At 41.9% G+C, this 27,988-nt stretch overlaps 1 protein-coding gene across 4 annotated transcripts in view; it reads right to left on the reverse strand.

Moving 5' to 3' along the window:
* The window catches only part of LOC127585453 (kinesin-like protein KIF18A), a 100,342-nt gene that overhangs the window by 34,010 nt on the left and 38,344 nt on the right, over positions 1 to 27,988 (reverse strand). For all 4 annotated transcript variants that reach the window (XM_052042909.1, XM_052042912.1, XM_052042908.1 and 1 more), the window contains exons 9-12: positions 24,618 to 24,724; positions 11,697 to 11,859; positions 3,172 to 3,336; positions 2,496 to 2,617 (exon numbers count right to left, since the gene is read on the reverse strand). In XM_052042909.1, the coding sequence (XP_051898869.1) occupies positions 2,496 to 2,617; positions 3,172 to 3,336; positions 11,697 to 11,859; positions 24,618 to 24,724 (557 nt within the window). The remainder of the gene's footprint in view (positions 1 to 2,495; positions 2,618 to 3,171; positions 3,337 to 11,696; positions 11,860 to 24,617; positions 24,725 to 27,988) is intronic.

Genomic DNA, 27,988 nt, shown 5'->3' on the forward strand with positions numbered 1-27,988 from the left:
CTGAGAAGTGGCAGATGGAGTTCAATCAGGATAAGTGTGAGGTGGTACACTTCGGAAGGACAAACTCCAAGGCGGAGTACAAAGTTAATGGCAGGATTCTGGGTAGTGTGGAGGAGCAGAGGGATCTGGGGGTTTATGTCCACAGATCACTGAAAGTTGCCTCACAGGTGGATAGGGTAGTTAAGAAAGCTTATGGGATGTTAGCTTTCATAAACCGTGGGATTGAGTTTAAGAGCCGCGAGGTAATGATGCAGCTCTACATAACTCTCGTTAGACCACACTTGGAGTACTATGTCCAGCTCTGGTCGCCTCATTATAGGAAGGATGTGGAGGCGTTGGAAAGGGTGCAGAGGAGATTTACCAGGATGCTGCCTGGTTTGGAGAGTATGGATTATGAGGAGAGACTAAGGGAGCTAGGGCTTTACTCTTTGGAGAGGAGGAGGATGAGGGGAGTCATGATAGAGGTATACAAAATATTAAGAGAAATAGATAGAGTGGACAGCCAGCGCCTCTTTCCCAGGGCACCAATGCTCAATACAAGAGGGCATGGCTTTAAAGTAATGGGTGGGAAGTTCAAGGGAGATTTTTTTTTACACAGAAAGTGGTTGGGGCATGGAATGTGCTGCCTGGGGTGGTGGTGGAGGCAGGTACATTGGTCAAATTCAAGAGATTGTTAGATAAGCATATGGAGGAATTTAAAATAGGGGGATATGTGGGAGGAAGGGGTTAGATCGTCTTAGGCGAGGTTTAAAGGTCGGCACAACATGGTGGGCCGAAGGGCCTGTATTGTGCTGTACTGTTCTATGGATTTTCTATGGTTAAATAAATAGTGCAAAAGAGGAATAAGGAGGTTCACGGACTGTTTAGAAATCTGATTGCGGAGGGGAATGAGCTGTTCCTGAAATGTTCAGTGTGGGTTTTCAGGCTCCTGCACCTCCTCCCTGATTGGTAGTAACGCGAAGAGGGCATGTACCGGATGGTGAGAGTGCCTCTCTCTTACCTGTATCTACCTATCACCAGCTTCTGCCCACCCCACCTCCCCTCTTTTGTCCACCTATCACTGCTCTGCTTTTCCCTCCTATATATTGGGCTTCCCCTTTTCCTGTCGTCAGTCCTGAGAAAGGGTCTTCACCCGAAACGTTGAGGACCTTTCTCCATGGATGCTGCCTGGCCTGCTGAGTTCCTCCAGCATCATAGTGTTTTTCATCTAGATTCCAACATCTGCAGTCCTTTGTTTCTCCTAATGAAGTACAGCCACTGGTGTGCCTTCTCTGTGATTGTATCAATGTGTTGGGCCCAAGATAGGTCCTTTGAGAAGTTGACCCCACGAACTTGAAGCTGCTCACCCTTTCCATGCGCTGACCCCTCAGTGAAGACTGGTGCATGTTCTCCCAACTTCCCCTTCCCGGTCCACAATCAATTCCTTGGTCTTGCTGATATTGAGTGTGAAGTTGTTGTAAAACCACTCAACCAGCTGATCTATCTCACTCCTGTACGTCTCCTCATTGCAATCTGAGATTCTGCCTACAACAGTGGTGTTTGTCATCGATGAATTCATAGACGGCCTCAGGCAGCATTATGGAGGGAAATGGATAGTTGATGCTTTGGGTCGAGACCCTTCATCTTGGGATACAGAGCTCAATTGTATGTCCTGAGCAAGCAGTGCTTCCGTCATGTCCTGAAGCTGTGATATCATAATCAACAATATCCTAGCTCAAGAACATTAGCATAGCTGATGGCATATTTCTTTGTCTAACTTTGGTGGAAACAAATTCTTTTGCCCAAGAATTCTCAAGACGACACAATCAGTCCATAATCCAAATAAAAACACATCAATGTGCCATCAAAACAGGCAGCAGTTCAGATATTTGACCACTTGGTGAAAGTTGACACCTGACTGCTGCTTTGGAAATCATCTTTGTGCAGAAGCTAGGAAGCTGGTACAGCAAAGTAAGTAACTGCTTGCTCTTCTATGTGAGGTGAAAGTGATGTGTTTAAACCAGCACAGTACAGAGTCCTGCCCCAATTACAGGGTGGGGAAATCTGATTCTAAATTACATGCTTTTTTTTGATAGTTCCCATTCCAATTTCCACACCATTTACGTTACCACTTCTTGCTGCATAAATTATGGCTGTCAAATAACTGGCAAAGAGTGAGATTTGGCATTTTAATCAGTCCTGGAAACAAATACAAGCATGGTCAATCTTGCCCTCTGCTCATGTGGACATAACCAGAAGCTTACAACAACAGATTAAAGCAGAAATACTGGCTATTTTTCTCCCCCTCCCCTTCATTGACTGAGGACAAATTCACAGGCCCAACTACCCATTAAGTTTGAACGTCAGCCAACACAGCACAGGGTAGGAATCAAATCCAGCACACTCCCCAACTGTATCACTTAGTACACCACACACTTCACGGACAAATGGTGATTCAGCCACAGCGAAAGAACTCTTAAACTGGATTTATCTGAGTTAACGAAACAGCTTCTTACTTTTCCGTCTGTTGACTATCTCGGTCTTGCAATGTCACCAGGCGGGTCACATAATTGCTATGTTGCTTGCAATTACTCACTTCAGCCTCTAATAGAAGGTTCTGCATACTCAGTTTCAGGATCTGTTCAGTAATAAATAATTTAAAAGAAAAGAGGAACATTTACAAACTAATACAATAGTTATTGTAACGTTTCACCCAGTGAACATCTAATTGTTTTTCCACAGGTTCTATCCTCTCATGTAGTCCACACATTCCGTTCGGGGGGAAGGATTATCTGGAATCTGGATCAAGATCTTCTCCAGAACTGTTGTTATTAATGCTTGTAATTAGCTGGCAGGTGGAATTGCAGAGGTTAGTAACCTTGATGTGTTTTGGTGAGGTCTCCTTTCAGCAGTACTGATTAAATCTGAACTCATTCAACAGAAGTCAGAAAGGCTAAACTACATCACCCAATACATGGCCTTCAAACTTAAAAGGTCATGTAGCTTGCTGAGCTTTAGTCAATTTTAAAAAATAGATTTTCCAGAAAATTTAATACCGATGTTACTTTTAATTATTTTAAAACAAAGCAATTGAAAAGATCAGAAAAGGGTTACTAAAATGTGTTGAACTCAGACATTATGCCCAGCAGGAACAAGGATGATATACATTCCAGAACTTAATCCCTCCCTTACCTGAGGGAATGATATGGTTTTACCATCTGAACCAATTTTAGTTCCCAACTGGGATATGAGATCCCCATTCTCCTTGAGTTTCTCTTCTACTTGCTGCATTTTCTCCAGTAGATGGTCATGGCGCCGACCAGAAGATGCCTGGCTGCGTTCAAATTTACAGGAAGCCTGTCCAATTAGGAATAAAATTATGGTGACAGGTAATTGGTTCATGCATTGCATTGTCACGTGGCATTCCTTGCCCTGTCAACAGAATATCTAAACAAACCAAATGCACTGCATTTTCTATAACTTTGAAAGCAATTTTATTTGAATGACTAGCTTGAGAAATATAACATAGAAGAGTACAGCACAGGAACAGGCCCCTCGGACTATGATAATACACAAAAAGTGCTGGATGAAGGGTCTCGGCCTGAAACATCGACTGTTTATTTCCCTCCATGGATGCTGCCTGACCTGCTGAGTTCCTCCAGCACTTTTCGTGTATTGCTCCAGATTCTAGCTTCTGCAGAATTTTGTGTGTCTTCGGCCTATGATATTGTGCTGAACTAATTAAACCAGCAATTAAATGCTGAGCTAAACTAGGCCCTTCTGCCTCCAAAATGCCCATTGTTACGAGCCAGGTTGCTATTTGGCGAAGGTCCCTTTAAGGAACCTGGACAGTAGAGTAGTAGTAGTAGTAGTAGTAGTAGTAGTAGTAGTAGTAGTAGTAGTATGTGTGTGTGTGTGTGTGTGTGTGTGTGTGTGTGTGTGTGTGTGTGTGTGTGATGGTGTCATCAAGACAGCAAGAAGATAACAACGTTCTGGTGGTTTTGCTCAGTGAGTCGGGGTGAGGGGGAGGGCGACTTACTGCTGGTCTCTGTATCAAGGGATGAAGAACAATAGCTGTGTCTGTCACTACAATCCACGTATGGAATTTTGGAGCAAACAAGTGGAGTCCACTTTGTCGTTAAACTATAGTGGGAAACAAGTATTTCTGTGGGCAGCCATGTATCGAATGCCTTTGGGGTGGCAGATACTTCGGAACAAAGCAATGGAGATCATCGGAGATTGAGGTGTCGTATGGGTTCCATCGTGGAACATGTGGATTTCGTAATTTCTCCCTATATTCTCTCTACATTTTCTCTTCAGTCAACGGTGGTTTTGTAAAAGCCTTTGCTCACGTTTCACCTGATGACTTGCTGAACTGGACTTTGAGAATTATTCCCAGACTTGGGGCTTGGTAATTTGCTACACACACACACTTCGAGTTTAGTTTTGGGGATTATGTTTGATATCGAACATTTTTACTTTTCTTATCATTACAAGTAGTTATTAATAAAATAGTTTTTAACACTTATACATGTCTCAGTGTGTTTCTATTGTTGCTGGTACGTAACAAAATATCCCCCCATTCTTTGCACATTCACGTGCCGAACTAACAGCCTCTTAAACACCTCGATCGTATCTGCCTCCACCACCCCTGCCAGCGTATCCCAGGCAGTCACTACTCTGTGTAAAAAAAACTTGCCCCGCACATCTCTTTGAACTTACCTTAAATGCATGCCTCCGAGTATTAGATATTTCAACCCTGGGAAAAAGATACCGGCTGTCTACCCTATCTATGCCTCCCAATCTTATAAACTTCTAACAGATCTCCCCTCAACTTCCGCTACTCCAGAGAAAATAACCCAGGTTTGTCCAACTCCTCCTTAAAGCATACGCCCTCTAATCCAAGCAGCACCCTGGTAAACCTCTTCTATACTCTCTCCAAAGCCTCCACATCCTTCCTATAATGGGGCGACCAGAACCGAATGCAATACTCCAGATGCGGCCTAACTAGCATTTTATAAAGCTGCAACATAACTTCCTGACTCGTGAACTCAATGCCTTGAATAACAAAGGCAAACATGCCATGTGCCTCCTTTACCACCCTATCAAACAGTGTAGCCATTTCCAGGGAGCTATGGACTTGGACCCCTGGATCCCTCAGTATATCAGCACTGTTAAGGGTCCTGCCTTTAACAGTCCCTTTACATTTGATCTCCCAAAGTGCAACACTTGGTTAGATTAAATTCCATTTACCAATTCTTCGACCATATCTGCAACTGATCTATATCCCGCTGTATCCTTTGGCAATCCTCTACACTATCCACATGCCACCAATCTTTGTATCGTCAGCAACTTATTAACCCACCCATTCACATTCTTCATGAATATTCTTCACATTTGCAATAACTTTAAGAACCTTTCATTTTTTATCACTCCAAATACACAGGATTTATGTACCTCTTCGCTGTCAATCAAGTACTTTAGAAGTGTAGCGATTATTAGCAAAATGCGTGCCAATTTGTTGGCAAACAACTAAATAATCTGATTACTTTAGTGCGAGTGGCTGGAGGATAATTCTTGGCCTGGACCCATGTGAATTTTGGTGGTATTCTTCGAAAATAATTACCGAGTCTTTTTACCTAGAAGAGTAGGCAGAGCTACAGATTAAGGCTCCATTTCAAAGGTATCACCTCTGACTGTGCAGGACTTACTCAGTACCAATTTGGTTTGTGAAAATAGCTTTGATAAATAGCCTTTGGGCTTTTGGAGGGGCACAAGCGCCCTTAGTATCATTGTGTAAAAGAGTGCGTCCATAACTCCTGTTCTTTTGGATGATTAATAAGGAGAGACCCTTGCCCCTGCCTTCCTTGATCCTGCCACTCTCCTCTCCGATGCACTTACCCTTACCTTGGGAAGTGTGCAGTCTATGTTACCCTCCTGGCAACCTTTGGTCGTGTTCCTGCAGGGAAGGAAACTTAAATGCAGGTTTCTTATGATACGAAGTGGCTTCAGGCAGGGAGACAGCCTCCGAAGCAGTGTAATATGAAAAAGATAAACTTTTTTGATGACTATTCATCTGTCTTTTTCATACCACTTATCTGTTATTTATTAGTTCTGATGCATTTCCAGCAGCTATTCGTAGTAGTTCAGCAGCTGGAAATATAGCTTATGGATGTGTTTATCCACCAATTCAAGATGCCCTTTTGGATTATTTTCGGTAATGTGCAATTATCATAGATATTTTATAAGAATACCATTTGATATTTTGTTTGTTTTATTTTCTTAAACAAATTGTCAAATAGGCTTGGCCTACAAGGAAGGCTTTGACCTCAAGTGATTTCCATTTCCCCTTTGAGAAATTGCTTTGCCCTCCCTTTCAGTGCCTCTTTCTAAAAGCACAAGAGCAATCCCAGAGTTTGATGAAACTGTAGGATTTTACCTCATGCAATGATTTAACTGAAATGGTCACAGTAATTATGCAGAAGCTTGGAGGCTCATTCTTCTAACCTAGTCCCTCTGGATTAATGATAATACAATGGGTCTCAAGTCAGATTCATATGCAACGAAGCTGCCATTAGGGGTTACGGTGATTGCAAACATATATGAGTACATAGAACATTATAGCACAGTACAGGTCCTTCAGCCCACGATGTTGTGCCGACATTTTATCCTACTCCAGGATCTATCTAACCCTTCCCCTCCACATAGCCCTCCATTTCTCTATCATTCATGTGGCTATCTAAGAGTCTCTTAAATGTCCCTAATGTATCTGCCCCCACAACCTCTGCAGGCAGTGCATTCCACACACCCACCACTCTGTGTAAAAAAAAAACTTACCTCTGACATCCCCCTTATACCTTCCTCCAATCACCTTAAAATTATGCCCTCGTGTTAGCCATTTTTGTCCTGTGGAAGTCTCTGTCTGTCCATTCGATCTATGTCTCTTATCATCTTGTACACCTCTGTCAAGTCACCTCTCATCCTCCTTCTCTCCAAAGAGAAAAGCCCCAGCTCACTCAACCTATCCTCATAAGACATGCTCTCCAATCCAGGCACCATCCTGGCAAATCTCCTCTGCACCCTCTCCAAAGCTTCCACATCCTTCCTATAATGAGGTAACCAGAACAGAACACTATACTCCAAGTGTGGTCTAACCAGAGTGTTATAGAGCTGCAGCATTACCTGGTGGCTGTTGAACTCAATACCCTGACAAATGAAGGCCAACATACCATACGCTTCTTAACAACCTGATCGACCTGCGCGGCAACCTTGAGGGATCTATGGACGTGGACCCCAAGATCCCTCTGTTCCTCCACACTGCTAAAAGTCCTGCCATTAACCTTGTATTCTGACTTCAAATTTGATCTTCCAAAGTGTATCACCTCACACTTTTCTGGGTTGAACTCCATCTGCCACTTCTCAGCCCAGCTCTGCATCCTATCAATGTCCTGTTGTAACATACAGCAAGCTTCTATACTATCCACAACACCACCAACCTTGGTGTCATCAGCAAACTTACAAACCCACCTTTCCACATCCTCATCCAAGTCATTTATAAAAATCCACAAAGAGCAGGGGTCCTGCAGAACACCACTGGTCACTGACCTCAAGCCAGAATACACTCCGTCTTCCACCACCCTCCAAAATCTGCCTCCCGATCTGCTCCTCAGTGTCTTTGCTGCTATTTGGGGTGGGGTGCATCTGTAGAATACTCCCAATAGAGTGATCGTTCCCTTCTTGTTTCTGACTTCCACGCACACTGACTCAGTAGATGATCCCTCCAGGATGCCCTCCCTTTCTACAACTGTGACACTGTTCCTGATCAGCAAAGCCACTCCTCCACCTCTTTTACCCTCTGTAAACCCTAGAATATCCAGCAGCCATTCCTGCCCTTGTGACAACCAAGTCTCTGTAATGGACACCACGTCATAGTTCTATGTAGTTACCCATGCTCTAAGTTCATCATCCTTGTTCCTGATACTTCTTGCATTAAAGTAGACACACTTCAGCCCATCTAACTGACTGCAATTTTGCCCTTTCAACTGCCTATCCTTCCTCACAGTCTTTCTACACACTATATCTACTTTTACACTAAGTGCACTAACCTCTGACCTATCACTTGGGTTCCCACATCTCAGTTGAACTATCTTAAACCTTCCCCAACAGCCCGAGCAAACCTACCAGCAAGAATATTGGTCCCCTCCAGTTCAGGTGTAACCCGTCCCTTTTGTGCAGATTGTACCTTCCCCAGAAGAGATCTCAATGAACAACAAATCTAAAACTCTGCCCCCTGCACCAACTCCTCAGCCACGCATTCATCTGCCAAATCATCCTATTCTTACCCTCACTGGCATGTGGCACAGGCAGCAATCCAGAGATTACTGTCCTTGACGTCCTGCTTTTCAGCTTCCTACCTAACTCCCTACATTCCCTCTTCAGGACCTCATCTCTTTCCCTACCTATGTCACTGGTATCAAAATGTACCACAACTGCTGGTTGTTCGCCCTCCCCCTTCAGAGTGCTGTGGACCCAAACCGAGACATCCCTGACCCTGGCACCCAGGAGGCAACATACCATCCAGGAGTCTCTTTCACATCCACAGAATCTCCTGTCTGCCCTCCTCACTATTGAGTCTCCTATCACTACCGCTCTTCTCCTCTCTCCGCTTCCCTTCTGCGCCACACAACCAGGCTCAGTGCCAGAGACTTGGTCACTGCAGCTTCCCCCTGGTAGATTCCCCCCCCCAACAGTATTCAAAGCGGTATACCTGTTATTGAGGGGAATGGCCACAGGGGTACTCTGCATTACCTGCCTATTCTCAGTCATTCTCCTCACAGTCACCCAGTTATCTGCTGCCTGCAGCTTAGGAGTGACTGCCTCCCTGTAGCTCTTGTCTATGTACTCTCCCATAGGAGCTGAAGGTCATCCAGCTGCATCTCCATTTCCCTATCACGGTCTGTAAGGAGCTGCAGCTGGATGCACCTTGTATAGATGTAGCTATCAGGGAGACTGGAGGTCTCTCAAAATTCCCACATCTCACAAGATGAACACGCCATTGACCCTGGAGCCATTCTAACTACTCTGGCCTGGAACTAAAGAAAAAACCAAAGAAAGAAAGGAAGGAACTTACCAGAGACTTACCTTAGCCTCTGCCTCCTCTCACTGAAGCCTCTTGAGCCAAAGCCTCAGTCCCCCACTCTAACACTGACTCACTCACAGTGGCCGCTCTACTTATACCTATCATCGTTTTCTTCGCTGCTGTTAATTAGCCAATCAACTGGTAACAATTTGCAAATGTGCCTCCTTTCGACTCTTGAAAGGTGAAACTCACAAGCCCATGCACAGAGACTCATCTCTTCAAAGTTCCCGCTTCAAATCTTGCTCCAACTCCTGACTCTGCAATGTGAAACTCACAAGCACACGTAGAGACTCATCTACCACCTCAACTGTCATGTCCAAAGCAATAAACCTGATTGAATACCCAAATCTAGTATCCAGCAAAGTAATTGAATTAGGAAAGAACATGTAATGAAGGCGTATGGTCTGTCATAATTTAGCTTTGTTCATTGTTAGAACATTCTGATATTCTATGACAGCTTTTAGAAAATAAAAATAATCTTAAACAAAAAAGAAAACATATCGCTTGATAAAATATTAATATGACAGTGTCACAATGTTCCGGGATCAGTGGCTTTCCTTGCAATAAAATATAGCTGTTTCCTAAAATGGAGGGCAAGTCACATTCTGTCTCCAATGTAAAGCTTAGCAACCAATCCAGAGCAGTGCAGAACCTTGAATACTGCTCACCAGCTCTGTACACGAGGCTCAGACAAGGCACTGGAATTTTGAGAGGCTGGCATATCCCAGTAGTATGTGAAGCACGCATTTACCTCGTAGACTCTTTTTATCTTAAGATGTTTAATGTAATTGATGTTCTGTGGCATTGCTCACAGGCAAAGAAGAATAACCACCTGAAGCAGGGACTGGGCTACAGGCATAGTATTCAGCCATTTTGTATTAGAACATCTTCACTGTTTTAAAATGATTTAGGATTTTATAAGGGAGACTTTGACCTCCGTGATTTCTATCTTCCCCTTTGAGCTACAAAAACAGAAAGACATATGGTGCTAGATTTGAAGAAGTGAAGGTGCAATGAGAGCTGGGAGTCCTTGTACATCAGTCGCTGAAAGCAGTTGTTCAGGTGCAGAAAGCAGTTAGGAAAGCATACTATATGCTGAACTTCACTGCAAGAAGATTTGAGTACAGAAGCAACCATGTCTTGCTGCAGCTGTGCAGGACTTTGGTTGAGATGCTATTTTGTGTGGAGTTTTGGTCTCCTTATGAAGAATGTTCACGCCATGGTTTATTAGACTCATTCTTGGGATAGCAGGATAGATGAATGAGGAGAGATTGGTTAGCTTAGCTCTGTATTCACTGGAGTTTAGAAGAAAGAGAGGAGAAGGACTAGACAGACAAGATAAGGGGGGATGTTCCCGATGGGTGGTGAGTCCAGAAACAGGGGTCACAGCCAGAGAGTAGTGAACCTGTGGAATTCTCCACCACAAAAGGCAATGCAGCATTTCTTAATGCTAAGGGGGCCTAAGGCTATGGGGAGAAGGCAGGAACATCACAACGAAGTTGATGATCAGCTATAACTGTGTTGAATAGTGGAGCAGGGCAGAAGGGCCGAACAGCCTACTCCTGATACCATTTTCTATGTTTTTAAAACAGCAAAGTCTGGCAATGATTTTGATGAAGAGTTGGTTACACATGCAGTTTCTCTGCAATAGAGTTTGAAGAGCTATAAGGGACACATAGAGGCCCAGTTGCAGCATGACAAATTTATACAGAATGTTACCATTATACATTTATATTTGGAACTTACAATCAAAATCATTGTCAAGTGTGACAAAAATGTGTAGCAAGAGGTTTGTAGACAGGAATTGTACACAGGCATTTGATTTTTATAGCTTATTCTTAATCATGACAAAAACTATGAATGTGAAAAATACTTTCAATCTTTTCCATGGGCTGGCACGGTAGTGTAGCGGTTAGCGTAACACTTTTTTACAGCGCCAGCGACCCAGGTTCAATTCCGGCCGCTGTCGGTAAGGAGCTTGTACATTCTTCCCACGACTGTGAGGGTTTCCTCCGGGTGCTCCAGTTTCCTCCCACATTCCAAAGACATATGTGTTAGGAAGTTGTGGGCATGCTATGTTGGCGCCGGAAGCGTGGTGACACTTGCGGGCTGCCCCCAGAGCACTCTACGCAAAATATGCATTTCACTGTGTCTCGATGTATGTGACTGATAAAGCAATCTTATTTTTTTTATCTAGATTAAATGCGAATATGAAGCTTCATTATTATATAGGTGTGGTGTGAGTATACGGAACAGAGAGGGTGGTGAGTATATGGAACGAGCTGCCAGAGGAAGTGGGTGAGGCAGGTACAATAGTATCATTTAAGAAGCACTTGGACAGGTACATGGAGGGGAGGCACTTAGAGGGATATGGGCCAAATGCAGGAAATTGAGACTAGCTGGGTGGGCACTGTGGTCGGCATAGACTGGTTGGGCCAAAGGGCCTGTATCCGTGCTGTATTGCTCTATGACTCCATCCCCACAAAAGCCATCCTAGTAAACTATTGACCTAAACCACCCAATTATTTAGGCCCTGGCATCAAACAGGTCTGTACCAATTTAAAATGAAGCATCTTACCCGTTCCAACTGCTGCTCAGTACACAATATTTTAATACGTTCTTGGTCCCGCAGTCGAAAGAAAGCCTTCAGTTCCATTTCTTTAGCATGAGCTTCCAATTCCAAGTAGTCTGTTTGAATCACTTGGCGACTGAGAAGAGCATTCCTCAAAGACTTCTCCAAACTGGACATAGAAAAACAAACAATTGCCTTAATCAGCGAGTCAGCCTTTTTAAAACAGTGAATATTTCTGCCAAGCCAAATTTTTCTATGCAAAGAATTGTGTGGTTGATGAACTTTTGGTCTTGTAAACTCAAATACAAATGATTAGTGACATATTGAATATGACGTTTCCTTGGTCTTTGTAGACCAGGTAAGTAGACTTGGCAGCAGCTTTTTTTTTTAGTAATTTTGTTAGATAAAATCAATGTTTAGCATCTTCTCCAAAATACAGCATCTTGAAAGGTGCAGCCAGCCCATCAGTGCGAGACAAAATCCAGATGCCATCAATGCACAGAAGGGAGCAGAGATCCTGGGAATTATATGGAATAGCAAAAGAAAAATTATATTTTTTCCTGATCATCCTTAAGTAGCTCATGAACAAAACTGTGAAAGTATTGGTCTCAGCATTATCAGGGAGGAGAGGGGAAGGGAAGTGGAAGGATTGATGCATTACATTTGATCGAGCCTACAGACAAGCCAGGATCAGCTACAAATGACACTTCTCAGTGGGATGGGCCAATGGTTAGTTGAGGTTCACACATGAAAAGAAAAAGCTCGACACGAAGTAGCAAGGGACATTGATTTACATGCAGAAATCAAACTACTGGAGGAACTCACTATGTCGAGCAGCATTTGTGGGGGAAAGGAAATGTCGATGTTTGGGGTCGAGACCCTGCATCAGGACTGAGAGTTGAGAGGGAAGACACTCATTATAAAGAGGAGAGGTTGAGGGGTCAACAATTTCCCCCCTCCCCCCCCACAGATGCTGCTCAACCTGCTGAGTTCCTCCAGCAGTTTGTTTTTTGCTCCAAGTTCCAGCATCTGCTGTCTCCTGTGTTGACATTGATGTTCATGTTCAACAGTATAAGTCCATTATTAAACAAAATGTTATGGAGTGTTTTGCATACCATTAAGTCTAAAAAATCTGTTGTAAATGAAATTCTTGCAATAGTTCCATGTTCTGAATAACTTGCCGTATGCTCTTGAAGTTGCCAACAACATGAAAATGAATTACTACCAGCAGCTGCACACTAAAGAATTCAATGAAAAAAATACATTTATGATTCTAAAGCAAAATGCTCCATAACGTCACACTTTTGAGAAATTTGGATTGAAATCCTAAACTTGGTCAATACTTCTTATTTTCACCTCAAGTACTACACCAATTATAGCCCTGCCAAATGGCACAGCACCAAGTATCTAAGCAGGTATTTTAGCATTTCTGCAGCCATTTACAAAAATATGTGCAGTCACGTTCCCATGACCTAAATGTTGATCATGGTTACATGGGATAGAAGTTGAGAAAAGCTGACAACATTCAAGAAATGTAAGAGGTGAATAACTTTTTAGTTGTGCAATATGCAATGTCAATTCACCCGCCCCTGCCCTCCAAGGTGCACTGTAACTGCATCAACTGGTGAAAATAAACATAACTGCAGCTTGTGTGGCTTCCTCCTGAGCTGTCATCCAACCTGACGTGGAAAAGAAATGCCTGCACAGAATCAAATAAACTTTGGGCCCATGCTTTATTCGTAACTGTAACAGCCCCTAATGACCACCCAAAAATTGGACAAAGGAAAGAAAGAGTAGACAGTTCATTAATGAATGACTTTCTCTTCCAAAGGCCTTCAGAAATTGGTAACACCAATTCTAGTAATTTTACTTATTTCTCTGTAACTTTGTCTGTAACAGTAACACTATATTCTACACTGTTATTGTCTTTTCCTTTGTACTATCTCGATGTTTTGGAATGATCTGTATGGATGGCATGCAAAACAAAGCTTTTCACTGTATCTTGGTACATGTGACAATAATAAACCGATTACCAATTTCTTCAGGGTTCATTTCCAACTCACCTTAACAATCTTCAAGCAAAATAATTTTTTCAGCTGAGCAAACTAATGAAATGTTCTTTACATTTTTCAAGCCAACCGAGTGAAGTTATCTCTTGCATTTCACAGTACGCAGCAGGTTAGTTACTGCAAATTGTACACCTGCCCATTTGTTCAATGAGAGAAAAAATGGGAAGCCTCATTTCGAGGGCATCAAACCAGTGCAAGTCTCAGCCTCCACGAAAGTGGCAAACAAGGGCAGAGAGTCCTCTATAAGACTACTGAGTGGACACCCAGAAGACAAGACCATAAGGTTTTTCTCTCTGTTCCTCCAACCCAATATATCCTAGGCTGCACAAGAACATCATAAGAGCTGGAAGCGGGTATAGGCCCCAACCCTCGGGGTAGAGAATTCCAAAGATTCATTACACACTGGATGAGAAAATTTCTTCTATCTCAAGCCCTGAATGGCTGACCCTCCTTGTGAGACTTGTGATCCCTAGTTCTAGAATCCCATCTTAGAGAGACATCTACGCAGGCTCTTGGAGCAATCCCATCCTAAGTTTTGTTGGATTCAGAAAGCTGCAGCATTTATGGCTGCTGGCTCACAGCTCCAGTGACCCAGTTTTGATCCTGACCTCTGGTGCTTTGTACGTGCAGTTTGCTTGTTCTCCCTGCGACTGTGTGGATTTCCCCAAGTGCTCTGGTTTTGTCTCATGTGTTGGTAGGTTAGTTGGCCACTGTAAACTACCCCTGGTGTAGATAGGGGGTGGGGTAATGGGCATGTGGGAGGGAAGAGTTTACAGGGAAATCAGTTGAGGAATGGGATTGGTCTGAGAGCCTGCATAGACTCTTTCTATAACAAAATATAAAATAATATGAAATATGTTTCAAGGAGATTGCCCCTCAACATTTTAAAATCTGGAGTATAGGCAGAGTCTGCTTAACCTCTCCTCACAGCATAATTCCCCCAACCCTCATCAAGAATCAATCTGGTGAATTTTCCCTACACTTTGCGTATCACAAATACACAATGCTCCAGGTAGAATCTCACCTGGGTCGTATCTAATTTTAATAAGGCATTTCAACTCTTGTGTGCAAATTCTCTTGCAATAAAGGTCAACACATCTTTTCCATTCCTAACTGCTTGCTGTATCTGCATATTACCTTTCAGTGATCTGTGCAAAAAGACCCAGGTCCCTCTGAGCACCTACACCTTTCAATTTCTCACCTGCTTTTCGCTTTTGCTATGAATTTCCTTCCCGCCCTCAAATTCACTTGGACCATTTCTGATATCTCCCTTCTTTATCTGGATCTGTGTCTCCATTGCAGGAGACCAACTATCTACTGACAACTGGCCCAGACTACAACTCCTCCCACCCAGTCTCTTATAAAGATTCCATCCCCTTTTCTCAGGTTTTCCACCTCTGCTGCATCTGTTCTCAAGACAAGGCTGTCTGTTCCAAGGCATCTGAAATGTCCTCCTTCTTCAGGAAATGTGGCTTCCCATCTACTGTGGTTGATGGAGTCCTCGCTTGCATTTCCTTCATTTCCCAGACTTTTGTTCTTAACCCCCACCCTTCCTGTCAGGCAGCACAGAGGTAGAGTTCCTCAGTCCTCACCGTTCACCCTCCCGCCCAGCACATCACCGTTCATCATTTCTGCCAACTGCTATGGGATCCCACCACCAGTCACAACTTCTCCTCCCCACCCTTTTTTTGCTTTCCACAGGGACTACTCTTTCCACGACTCCCTGGTTCGCTCAAAACTACCAACTGACCCCTCGCTGTCCCCGGGCACATTCTCCTGCAATCATAGGAGGTGCAACACTTGTACCTGCACTCCTCCCTCACCTCCACCCAGGGAGGAAAGCAGCCAAACTTGCAGCACCCACTAGTCAAGATATCCCAACCTGAAAACGATCTGTTTATCGTACACAAACAGATCCTCAATACACAGCAGTAGACTGCGCCAACCCCACGTTCTCTTGTACAGCACTTTATCGAAGGCCTTCTGAAAATACACCACATCCACTGGCTCCTTATTATTTATTCCACTGTTCTAAGATATAGAGTCATACAGCATGTAAATCGGCCCTTTGGTCCAACTAGTCTACGCTCATTCCATCTGCTTGCATTTGCCCCATAGCCCTCTAAACCTCTTCCATTCATGTACTATCTAGATGGCTTTTAAATGCTGCTAATGTGATTTTTTAATGTAATAGTGTAGATTTTATTCTGATATCTATGAAAAGAAGTAGAATTCTTACACAGATTAAAATAAATGAATAATTTTCATCACAGCCAGTGTTTGCGTCATTTATAGGTGAGAATGATTAAATTCTGGTTTGCACTCAATTACTTAGTCATAGCTAGGAAATTGTAATTGCTGTTGATACCTTTAGGTTAAAGAGGGAAATACTGACGTGGTTTCAAATCCAAGATAAAATCCATTCCAGGGGTTTATGTGTGTGTGTGGTTTCGTTGGGGCAGCATTAACCCCACTGTAATGCTATTGAACAGTCTAACAAACTTCTACAGGTACTGTTGAAAGCACCCTGATTGGTTGCAACATGGTCTGGTACGGCAATTAGAATGCAAGAAGCAGCGGACAGTAGGGGATTCTGCCCAATACATCACAGGCACATCCCTCCCCACCATCGGTAGAATCTACAGGAGGCGCTGCCTCAAGAAGGCAACATCCACCATCAAAGATCCCCACCATCCAGGCCATGCCATCTTCTCGCAGCTACCGTCGAGCAGGAGGTACAGAAGCCTGAAGTCCCACACCACCAGGTTCACTGGCTACATCTTCAAAAAAACTAATAACAGATTTGTCAACTTTGATTCCCCTTTCGTAAATCCATGCTGACTCTGCCCATTCCTGTTATCGTGTTCCAAGTGCTATGTCTCCACATCCCTCATAATGGATTCTGGCATTTTCTCCATTTCTGATGTCAAGCTACCTGGTCTGTTCCCCATTTTCTCTCTCTCTCCTTTCTCAAATAGTGCAGTTAGATTTGATATGTTACAATCTTTATTTTCCAGAATTTTCTTTTCCTGTCAGGTTCCTGAACCGATCTGTACAAACCCAACCCTACCCCGGTAATGGAGCAGCACCATGGACCCTAACCCTAACCGTACCTCTTGCACTACCATGGACAAAAATAATGTTTTATTTAATTATCTTTTATAATTAACGTTCTGTGTGTTGTCTGAATCTACATGCCTGTGCAAGCAAGTTTTTCATTGTACCTGTATCTCACCGCACTTGTACACATGACAACAAACTTGACTTCTTTTGACAAATTATCTGTCTGATGTTTCCATAAGCATCAGCATAATTTCTCTTAGTTTCAGTCTGCAAGGAACCCACAATAACTTTTGCTGACTTCTTTGCTTCTTACATGTCTGTACAAGCTATTGTAGTTTGACCTTTATGTTTGATGCTAAAATAGTTTTATATTCTTCTTTGTCTTTCTTTATTAAGAATTGGTCGTCCATTGCTGAATTCTAGAGATTCCCAATTCCCAGGCTTATTGCTCTTTTTGGCAACGTTAGAAGCATTTTTCCTTTCATCCAAAATTATCTTCAAATTCTTTTGTTGGCCACAATTGGACCCTTTTTCTTATTGGATTTTTATGCCATAAAGAGAGACATACAAGAAGATTTAACTGTCTGAGAAGAGTGAACTGAAAGGCCCTTGTAAATAAAGAATGCACAGGCCACAGTTGTCTGATGAATTGTGGTCCTGGGTATCAAAAGGAAAATGACAAATTCCTGCAAAGGCTGTCCAGCAGCTGTTTGAAATTTCAACAGTTTCTCTGCACATTTTACACTGTTGAACAAACATACTTTATGAAAAAAAGGGGGATGGGAGGAAACGTATCTCAGGTTCCAGGCTCTTTTCAGCTACCCAAAAGGTTTGCCAGCAAGATGATGAACAAGGAGAGAGTTCTTTTTTGATAGGTACAAATGGGAGCGAAAAATTTTAATTTGCATTCCCATTTGCTTGCCTTTGGCCATCAACCACTATGTGTTACGAGCATGTTTGAAATTATTTGGAGACATAACTAACAAGTGCAATCTAATTCTGGAGCACAAAGAACACAGGGAAAGAGTGTATTCAACAGTTTGAATGACAGACCACATTGAAAGAGTGTTCACTACATTACTAAACAGTATGTTTCTATCCAACTCACAACAGAAGCACCTCAGCCTAATGACATTTCCCCAGGCTCAAAATGCCATCCAAATAGGCATCGTCTTCAAAGAGATCGAATGTGCCGATTTCCATTGAGCCGCACATTCCTGTAAAACCACTGCATTCAGCTAAAGAGAATGGAAACAATCTCTTATTTGGTTTGACTGTATTTGAAAACATTAGGTTCATTACTACGCGAGCACTACACTACTCAGGGCTTTCATTAGGGATCATTTTATACGAGTTTGGAAAGAATTTGTTATTCCCCATTGTCATGGCTGCCATTGTATGCGTCAAATATTAAGAAAGGGTACAGTAGGCTAGTGGTTAAGTTATTGAACTAGCAGCCAGAAATATGAGCCACTGATTCAGACACAAAAATTTAAGTAATTAAATCAATTTGGAACTTAAAGTAAAGGCTTATCTCAGTAACTATAACTATGAAACCACCAGATTGCTATAAAAACCCAAGCCTTTCATGAAAGGAAATCTGCTGTCCTTACCTGATCTAACCCGTACATGACACCAGACCTATGAATGTGGTCAACTCTTAACTGTCTCCTCAGTTTAAGGGCACTTAGGGTTGTATGACAAAAAGCATTACTAAATTAGTAAATTGGTTTATTATCACATGTACTGAAGTACAGTGAAAAACTTGTTTTGCATGCAGTCCATATAGATCATTTCATTACAACAGTGCATTGAGGTAGATTTAAAAGAGTAGAATGATTATAATAGAAGTAATGAATAGATCTACAGAGAGCAGCGTGCAACAAGTCACCAGTCTGGTGGCGTCCCACTCTCCTTCTATGGTTAGCAGTTAAATACTTGGTGAACTACAGAGCTGTTCTGACCTGCAACTATACTGAACTCCTGTCTCTAGCTGGTTTTACATTGGTTATTGGTGGGATGTAGGCTTGCCATCTCCAGAGAAATCCAAATGTAGACCTACTAAATTGAAGCTGCCTGGCATGCAGCCATGTTCACTGAACAGAATCCAGGAAAGTTATATTGGGATTGGCACTGACTGTGCAAGACTAGCATTTGGCTACGTTACTAATGTTTTGTAGCTTTAGTACTGCCAGGATTAAACTGAGAAATTCAAAATGCAGGACAGCGTTACAATCAACCTGAAAGGAAACAAGTAACGCAAAAGCAAAATACTGTAGATGCTGGAAAACTTGGTGGGATAATGAACAAAATGCCTGAAACATTATGCAGGTCAGCTAATGGCCTTTACCCAAACTGAAAATATGTTTTTACGATGCAAATGGAGATAGAGTGAATGGAAAGAACGGTCTATGTTAGGAATGCAAGAGAACAATAACACAGCAATGCAAATGGTGGCAGTGGAGCAAACAAAGAAACAATGAGACACGAAGTGGCGTTAATTGGAATAGAAGGATCACTATCTGATGGTGTAAAGTCTTTAATGTGCCTATGTTTATGCTGAACAGTGCAGAAGAGAGCAGATAGAACAGACTACTATTCATTCTCTGCCTGATTCTTGGTATCTGATCTGGACCTCTTGCAGAGGTTTATCTAGGGTAAGAGATAAGATACAAGATATCTTTACTAGTCACATGTACAATGAAACACACAGTGAAATACATCTTTTGCGTAGAATGTTCTGGCGTCACCGCACAAGTGTTGCCACGCTTCCGGCACCAACATAGCATGCCCACAACTTTATAAGTTGTATGGCTTTGGAATGTGGGAGGAAACTGGAGCACCTGGAGGAAACCCACACAGACACGGGGAGAACGTACAAACTCCTTACAGACAGCAGCCGGAATCAAACCCGGGTCACTGACGCTGTAATAGCGTTGCACTAACCGCTACACTACTGTGCCTACCAATGTCCACCCCCTGGTCCACAGCCTTGAAGGTTATGGCTAATCTATGTACTTTAAGCTAGACTGAAGGTTTCTGTCTCCTTGCAACAGTGAGCTCCAGACCCTTACCGCCCCCACCTTCTTTCCGGATAAGAAAGAATCTCCACAATTCTCTAGTCCTATACCGATTGCATTAAATCTATGCCTCTAGCTACTTACCTCTGAGAGAGAGATGCGTTCTTCCTTTCCATTTAGGGCCCTCAGTTTCGCATATCTCAATTAAATTTCCCTTCAGCCTCCTCTGTTCCAAAGAAAACAACTCAGTCTAGTTAATCATCCTTCATGGTTGAAATTTTCTTGGTAAATCCTCATAAATCTCCTCTTTACTGCTATCACATCCTTCCTGCATAGTTGCGACCAGACCTGTATGTAGTCCTCCATCTGTGGCCTCCCTATTGTTTTATACAGTTCCAGCATAACCTTCCTGCTCTTGTAGTCTATGCTTCAGCTAATAAAGGAAAGGCCAATATTTATTTCCTTCCTTGAATTTTACAGAGTTTTTGGCAGAGATGGTGGGGTAGAGGGCCTGGTTCCATGCTGTACCCCTTGAGGACTCTGAGCAACGAAGGTTTGGAAATTTGATCGAGGTGTACAAAATCTCAAAGGGGAATAAGCTCAGCTTCTCCAGAACCTTTCAGTAAATCTTTGCTGCATCCTCTCTAGGGCTTCCACCTCTTTCCTAAAGGATGGTGGCTGGATTTTTTTTGTTTGCTCAGAGATACAGATGGCATTTACTGTCCATGCCAAATAAAGAAGCAGTTAATTAATGGTACTGATTGTTCTGGAGTAACATTTGGACTAGATGAACACACAAGAGCAGAAGAAAACAGGAGCAGGAGTAAGCCACAGGCTCCTCACACCTGCCCTGCCATTCAATATGATCGTGGCTGATCTATGCTGGCCTCAGCTCTCCAGGGTGCCAGTTCCCCATCATCCTCAATTCCTTGATCTTTCAAATATTTATTTAAGTCCACCTTAACTATATCTAATGATCCGGCCTCCACCACCCTATTCACCACCCTCTGAAAAAAGATGAAGTAATGATACCTCAGCTGGTATGATGGGATTCTGACATGCCAATGGTTCAGTAATTTAAACACTCTGTTACCATATATTGGATATAATAATCTACCTGTAACCTAGCCAATGCAATACAACATGTTCACTTTATTCTATGTACCATCCATATAAGCAGTCCAGGGCCTCTTATGGCTAATAAATCACTTTCTCAATCTGCCCTATTACCAAAAATTTTACAGCTGTGTTCCTGTACTTCCTTCAGAACTGTATCAGTTAGTGTATATTGGCTGTCCTCAAACTTTCTGGCAAATAAGTCACTTTCCACTTCTCTGCATCAATTTTCATCTTCCACATGACTGCACATTCCACCAGATCATGTCTTTGACTACTGTTCTCCTCTTAGATTGTCACACTCCTCTGCTTTGTGCCATCTGTACATTTGGTTAGGATTTAGATACTGAGCAATTTCACATCAACATCTTAACCCATAATTTATAGAAATAATATCCATTTCTTGTGTTCATTTAAGTTTATTTGCTTAAAAATATAAAATCTTGGTTTGCATTTAGAAAGTGCTATTTGCTTTTATCACGGGACTGAATTCCACGGAGGTGAAAAATACACTCAGATATAAGAAATTGGTGGAACTGTGCATTGGGTTCAGAGGATGTTTCCTAAGAAAGCATTAAAACTTTGAATGATTGAACTGTTACAGCATAGGTTATTCAATCTCAAGACTATGCCAAATCTTAGAACAGAGTAATCCCACCTGTCCTATTCCTCAGCTCTTTCCCCACTGCCTTGAAAACTATTCTCTCAAGTGCCTACTCAATTCCATTCCCAGAGGGAGTCAATTCCAGTTCATAACTGCTCTCTGTGTAAATAAGGTTTTCCTCACATCCCCCTTGTATCTTTTGCCAAAAATTTTACATCTATATCCTCTACTTCTTGATACAGTATATTCTGTTATTGGGAATAACATTCCTTTACCCAGTCATGGTCCTGAATACCCCTATCAAATCTCTTCTCAGCCTTCTGATAAATATCAACTTGTCTTTATTGATTAATCGATATAGTTGACGAACAAGGGGTTGAAAGGTTACTGTGGATAGATGGGAATGCAGAGTTGAGGATGCAATCCTATCAATAATCATTTTATTAAACACTGGCGTAGATGGGGGTTGAGTGCCTATCCCTGTGCTCTGTACCCTCAGAATTATACTTTTTTAAAAACAAAAATTGAACAAGCACAGCTTATTACCCTTTGGTTCCAAAGCACAAATGAAACATTCTGCATTATAAAGAAAACTTGAAATGTTCAGTGAAATTTCCAGTTCCTCGTAGATTTTTATAGGTTGCTGTCTCATGATTTATAGGTTTCTCCACTGCAGGAGTTTTGAAACATCCCTTCTTTCATTTATGAGGTCAGATGTCAGTGGGAAGCAGTAGGAAGGCAAGTCCTCAGTGGGGACAATTTTTTTATACAATTAAGTATTTTCTTACCAAACAGAAAATGTACTAAACTGGAACCAAAAATGTAATTGCCAAGAATCCTCTCTTTCTACTTCTACCATTGGCAGAACTATCATCAAAGTGTCACTGTTGATAGTTTAAAATGGATTTCAGCTAATGATTAATTTATCAACAATACACCATATTACATTGAAAACAAGTAGTTTAATGCCATTTAACTTACTGAAGAATGCTCTGTATTTACTTTCTCAGCATGTTTTAAACTTTGCCTCACCCTTTATGAGAACACAGGAAATAAACTCAACAAATCTTCTAGAGAACGGTACACACGTCTGGATCCACAACTTTGTTTTTTGCAGTGAAGCAATGGTGCTTTCCACATTTACATCAGCTGGGTAGCAGTTGCCCCTGAGGTAAAAGGTTATGGGTTCAAGTCCCATTCCAGAAACATGAGCACAAATGCAGGCTGACATTTCAGTACAGCATCGTAGGACTGCTGTATCATCAGGGGTCCTGATTTGGATGAGGTTATGCAGAGTCTGTGCCTTTTCAAGCTGGATATAAAAGTTACCAAGGCACCATTTTGAAGGACAGCAGATAGTACTTCAGGTATTCTATGCCAATATTTACCTCTTAAGGAACAAAAAAAAACATTATTTGGTCATCGTCACTTGCTGCTTGTGGGCATGTGCTTTTGTAAAATGGTTGCTGGTGGTGGAGGTGAGAAGTCCTGACGTCACGGTAGGTGCCAGGTAAATGCAAACTGTTGTTTATTTATATACATTCCACCAATTAAAACTTGCATCTGGTTTCATCCACAATTCAAACTGCAGGTGATTCTAACGGAGAGCGTTCTGTAAATTACACAGCTGTGTTGTCTGATTGTGAAGTTTGAAACATAAATCCTATTAATATTTATTTAATCCAGACAAGTGTGAGATAATGCACTCTGGGAGGACAAATTCTGGTAGAAAATAGAGAGTAAATGGCAGAGACCTTACGAGCACTGATGTACAGAGAGACCTTGGGGTGCAAATCCACAGCTCCCTGAAAGTGGTGACACAGATGGATAGGGTAGTGAAAAAGGCATTTGGTATGCTTGCCTTCCTAGGGTGAGGTGTTGAGTATAAGAGTTGGGGCATTATGTTGCAGCTGTACAAAACATAAATAGACTGCATTTGGAGTATTGTGTACAGTTCTGGATGCTACACTACAGGAAGGATGTGGTAGCAATTGAGATTCATCAGGATGTTGCCTGGAATAGATGACTGTAGTTGTAAGGAGAGATTGGATAGGCCTGGTTTATTCTCACTGGAAGGCAGGAAGCTGATGGGTGACCTTATAGAGGGTAGATAGTCAGGGTCTTCTTCCCAGGGCAGGGGAGTCTAGAACTAAAGGGCAGAGGTTTCAGGTGAGAGGGGAGAAATTTAGAGGAGATCTGAGGGACAGGTTTTCCATACAGAGGGTGGTGGTTATCTGGAACAAGTTGCCAGAGAGTGTAGTGGAGGCAGACACAATTACGTTTAAAGGACGTTTGGATAGGTGCTTGGATAGGAAAGGAGCAGAGGGATACAGGCCTACTGTGGCCAAATGGGATGAGCGTAGATTGGCATCTCAGTCGGTATGGACGGGCCGGTTTTTGTACCGTACACTTCTGTGATAATCTTGTTCTCAGACATCAGCTGCTCCCCCACCAACAGCAGAGCACCATTTCACAAACAACATATAGCACCAGAAAGCAGTGTCTACTGTTGGTGATGGGTAAACCAATTAATGTTGTTGAGCATCTCAGAAGAACCCAAGTATAAGACAAGTGTTGTAAATTCTTGATACACATCTTACATGTTCACTTCCAAAATACACATGATAGGCAATAGAGTAAACTATTCATCTACACACGACTCTATGCTGCAACTGAGTTATGGATTATGGGATGTCTGTGAGGTTTAATACAAACAATGTGTGTGCAGAGGTATAATTTATTTCTTTAACTGGAGAGTAAAACGAACAGCGTATTAGGATAATGAAATTATTTAATTACGAGCATGAAATCCAATCGAATGGATTCCTCTCAAGCGTCTTCTTTGCCATAGCCATTACTATTTTGATGCTTTGTGAGTTACATTGCTCCTGAAATAACCTAGCATTACATAAGCTAATAGAATTATTAGTGGTGTGGAGAATTAGTAACACTTAGCTAGCTTGCAGTCAACTGCTTTTGTAGCCTGAAACAACCTTTAAAATCAATCTGTTCAATTGATCTGATAGTCAAATTTAAGCAAAACCAGGCATCCTACCCCTGTTGTTGACTGGACAGCACAGGTTGGACTGTACTTGGGTCATTCCTGGTAATGGTAGACTTCCCTTCTTCATAAGTCTTCAGCTTGTCTTTCAGTTGTGTGACCTGCGGATAAATAAGATTCCAAAAGAGTCAGTCACTGTCCATTTAACTCAGTTTGGTTGTGGCTAATCACGTAGGAATTTGTTACTGCCTAGGAGCTGTAGGCAATGTTCTGAACAAAATTCCACAGAGGGCAGCCACACACAATCCCTCCCTCTCCCCTTCCCTCAGGCACACCCAAGAACTGAGGTTTCTCATCTCAAAAAGGATATAATAAATGACAGCAGTACAGATGAGCAGAGCATCTAGTTTAAGCTTGATAGCTGGGCTTAATTTTAATGCTGACATTACCAAGGAAGAAAAAAATCCATTTGGTCCAGCAATACTATGAAGAAACTTCACAGAAATCATCTCCTTGATTGTGGGGATTACTGCTTATCTGGTAATGGCAGTTCAACTGAAACACATTAGATGCAGTTTTAGAGAAGGGATCTCCTCCAAAGCACAACTGAATCTGCTCCATGAAATAAAACATCAATAAATAAAACATTAAAGAAATGAGCAGGTTCTTTATTACAATTTACAATCCCTTTACAACAAACACTTCTAATCTGCTGTACTTTAGTTAACCAGACCGTTTATGATATCACCTTTAACAGAGAAAACACACCTCCCATAGAAGAGACTAAAGCCTGAAACTTAATTCCACCTATTCATCTTGTTCAAAGGTTAAATTGAACAGAATTTTACATAGTTTTTCCAGATGGGGAGATAGAAATGAACAGCTAAAAAATATTCAAATCTGACCCTGTTTTAAATAACAAATTCAAACCAGATCATGACATTCAGAAAGGTCCACAAGTTTAAGCAACATGGTGCTCTTTATCAGCTAAGGAATAGCACTATAATGTCTGCAGACCCTATCTGTAAACTAGAGCTTGCAGTAAGAATGTCGGAATACTGGAGTGAAAACACAGTAGTCTGAGCAAAAGGATAATAAGAGAACAGCGCAAGTAGTCCATCAGAGATTGTTGCTATAACGCATTACAAGACGCACAAAGAGCAACTGACACAGTCCTCTGAAGTTTACAAGTACAGAAAAGTGAATCAAGAATTTTCCCTGTAGGAAGTGGCAGCGAAAGTGCCCAATGCTGATGGAGAGAAACATCTCTCACTGGAGGAAAGAACATCTTTACAGCAGATGGAACAAGAATCACGTGTGGAAAACAGAGGAAAAATAATATGAATTAACCTTGCATTCGGGATTCACCTGATAATCATGCTTCGTCAAACAGTCAGAGGATGTTGCAACTTTTTTACACTGGAGCTAAATATTGGACATAATTTCCCTCGAGAACCAAAACTACAATCTACTGTAATATGGAAATTGTACTATACACTGATTTTTTAAAAAGTATTTTCTTAACTCTTTTCCAGGCTTCACAATTGAACTAGCTAACTTTCTATAGGAGGACAAGAATTGTGGAGGTGGTTAGGCAGGGTTGGGGGGGGGGGGCAGGGTGTGATTGGTTGATGGGTTAACAAAAGAGAGGGCAAGGAAAGTTGAAGTTAAAGAAGTGTAAAGTGTGCGGTTAATGGAAAATATGCTCAATTACATCATTCAAATCACGGACAAATGGTATGCTTTGTTTGTGGTGAACACAACCAAATCCTTTATATGTTTCAGTTATGGATTCACAGCATTTATCAAGAATCCATAGAGGTTATGACAGCTGGACCTTTTCCTTTCATTGTCTTTAAGGTGGATGTATACTTAACATTGGATAAGCCTAAATGCACAACACTACACCTTTTTAAGTAATGACCTTTTCCCCCAACACACAAAAGATATGATGGTACTAGTTTAACATCCTCTACAGTTGTACACTTTATATTCTTGCAGATCATTCAACACCTACAACTAGCTAATTCCTGATGACTTTAGAGAGCAGCACTCCTAATACTGATATCTGTGGGATAATACAGGCAGCCCCGTCTCCCACCAGATTCAAATCAACTGACATGTTCAGCCAAGGACTTCCAGGGAATTCTTAATTGGCTGCAGCCGACTACTTTTAATTGCCCACTGCCATCTGGTAAGCACATTAGTTTGTGTCTGTATAAACCTTAGTTAAAATACTGCCTCCTTTCAGCTTCTTTGTATGCTGGATAATATTTTAGATTTTGAAAAGGCTACAATGGTGTACCACAAAATTCATTCTTAGTTTAAACTACCTTTGTTACTGAGAGACACTCAGTTGGCCAAGACTAAATACACTGGTCAAAGACAGAGATCATTCATAGAATCATGGAAGGTGTTTTAGCATCATTGATGGTTTCAGGTCACCCTGAGCACCATACAGCCAGTCGGGTACTTTTTAAGTATAGGCATTGTTGTGATTTATAACGTAGATTACTACTATCAGGGGAGGAGGTACAGGAACCTGAAGACTACACTCAAATGATTGAAAAACAGCTTCTTCCCCTCCGCCAGCAGATTTCTGAATGATCCATGAACACGACCTTGTTATTCCTTTTCTTTTTGCACTATTTATATATTTTTAGTAATTTGTACTATGTCTTCGTACTGCTACCGCAAAACAATAAATTTCATATCGTACAAGTTAGTGACAATAAATCCGATTCTGATTCTAGAATTTATTGGGAATAAACTGTTTACATGGATATCAAGTGGATGGGGCGAAAAGAATTGGAGTCAAGGGTGCAACCAAAGCACCAAGCAAAAAGGATAAGCTATTCCTCATCCAAAGGAACAATGCAACTGTGGAGAAGGTTACCAGCCCACGCAATGAATGCTGCTTCATCATATTCCAGCAAGAGACAGCTGGATCTTTCTCTGGATGGAGATTGCACAAGGTAGATACTTTCTAATATAAATGAGGGGCATATCTAACCCGTTAGTGTTGATTACCTAAAAGGAGGTTGAAGAGGGACTTTGATTTTTTTTCTCTCTGGATTTGTCTTGGATGTTAAGTTTTAATGGACTTCCATGGAGATAAAACGGCTCTGGATTTGTAGGGAGTATCTATATCATGACTGATCAAGTGGTGCAACTTTGTGGGACAGGTAAGATTTGCAATTGCTTCTCAAGTTGGATCAAGTCTTCCCCACATAACAAGCTATTGGGAACAATAGGTTGTTGTTTTAGGAGCCTCCTTCTGTCCTTCCTCACTTAGCCATAGCAGTATACCCTTCTATTGTTTTCTCCCCCCTTCATACAATTATCCAGTTCCCCCTTAAATTCCTCTATCTTGTTTGCCTGAACTTCTCCGTGAGAAAAAGTTCCACATTCACCTCACTCTGTGT

The sequence above is a fragment of the Pristis pectinata genome, chromosome 33 (assembly GCF_009764475.1).
Source record: "Pristis pectinata isolate sPriPec2 chromosome 33, sPriPec2.1.pri, whole genome shotgun sequence".
NCBI classification, from domain to species: Eukaryota; Metazoa; Chordata; class Chondrichthyes; order Rhinopristiformes; family Pristidae; genus Pristis; species Pristis pectinata.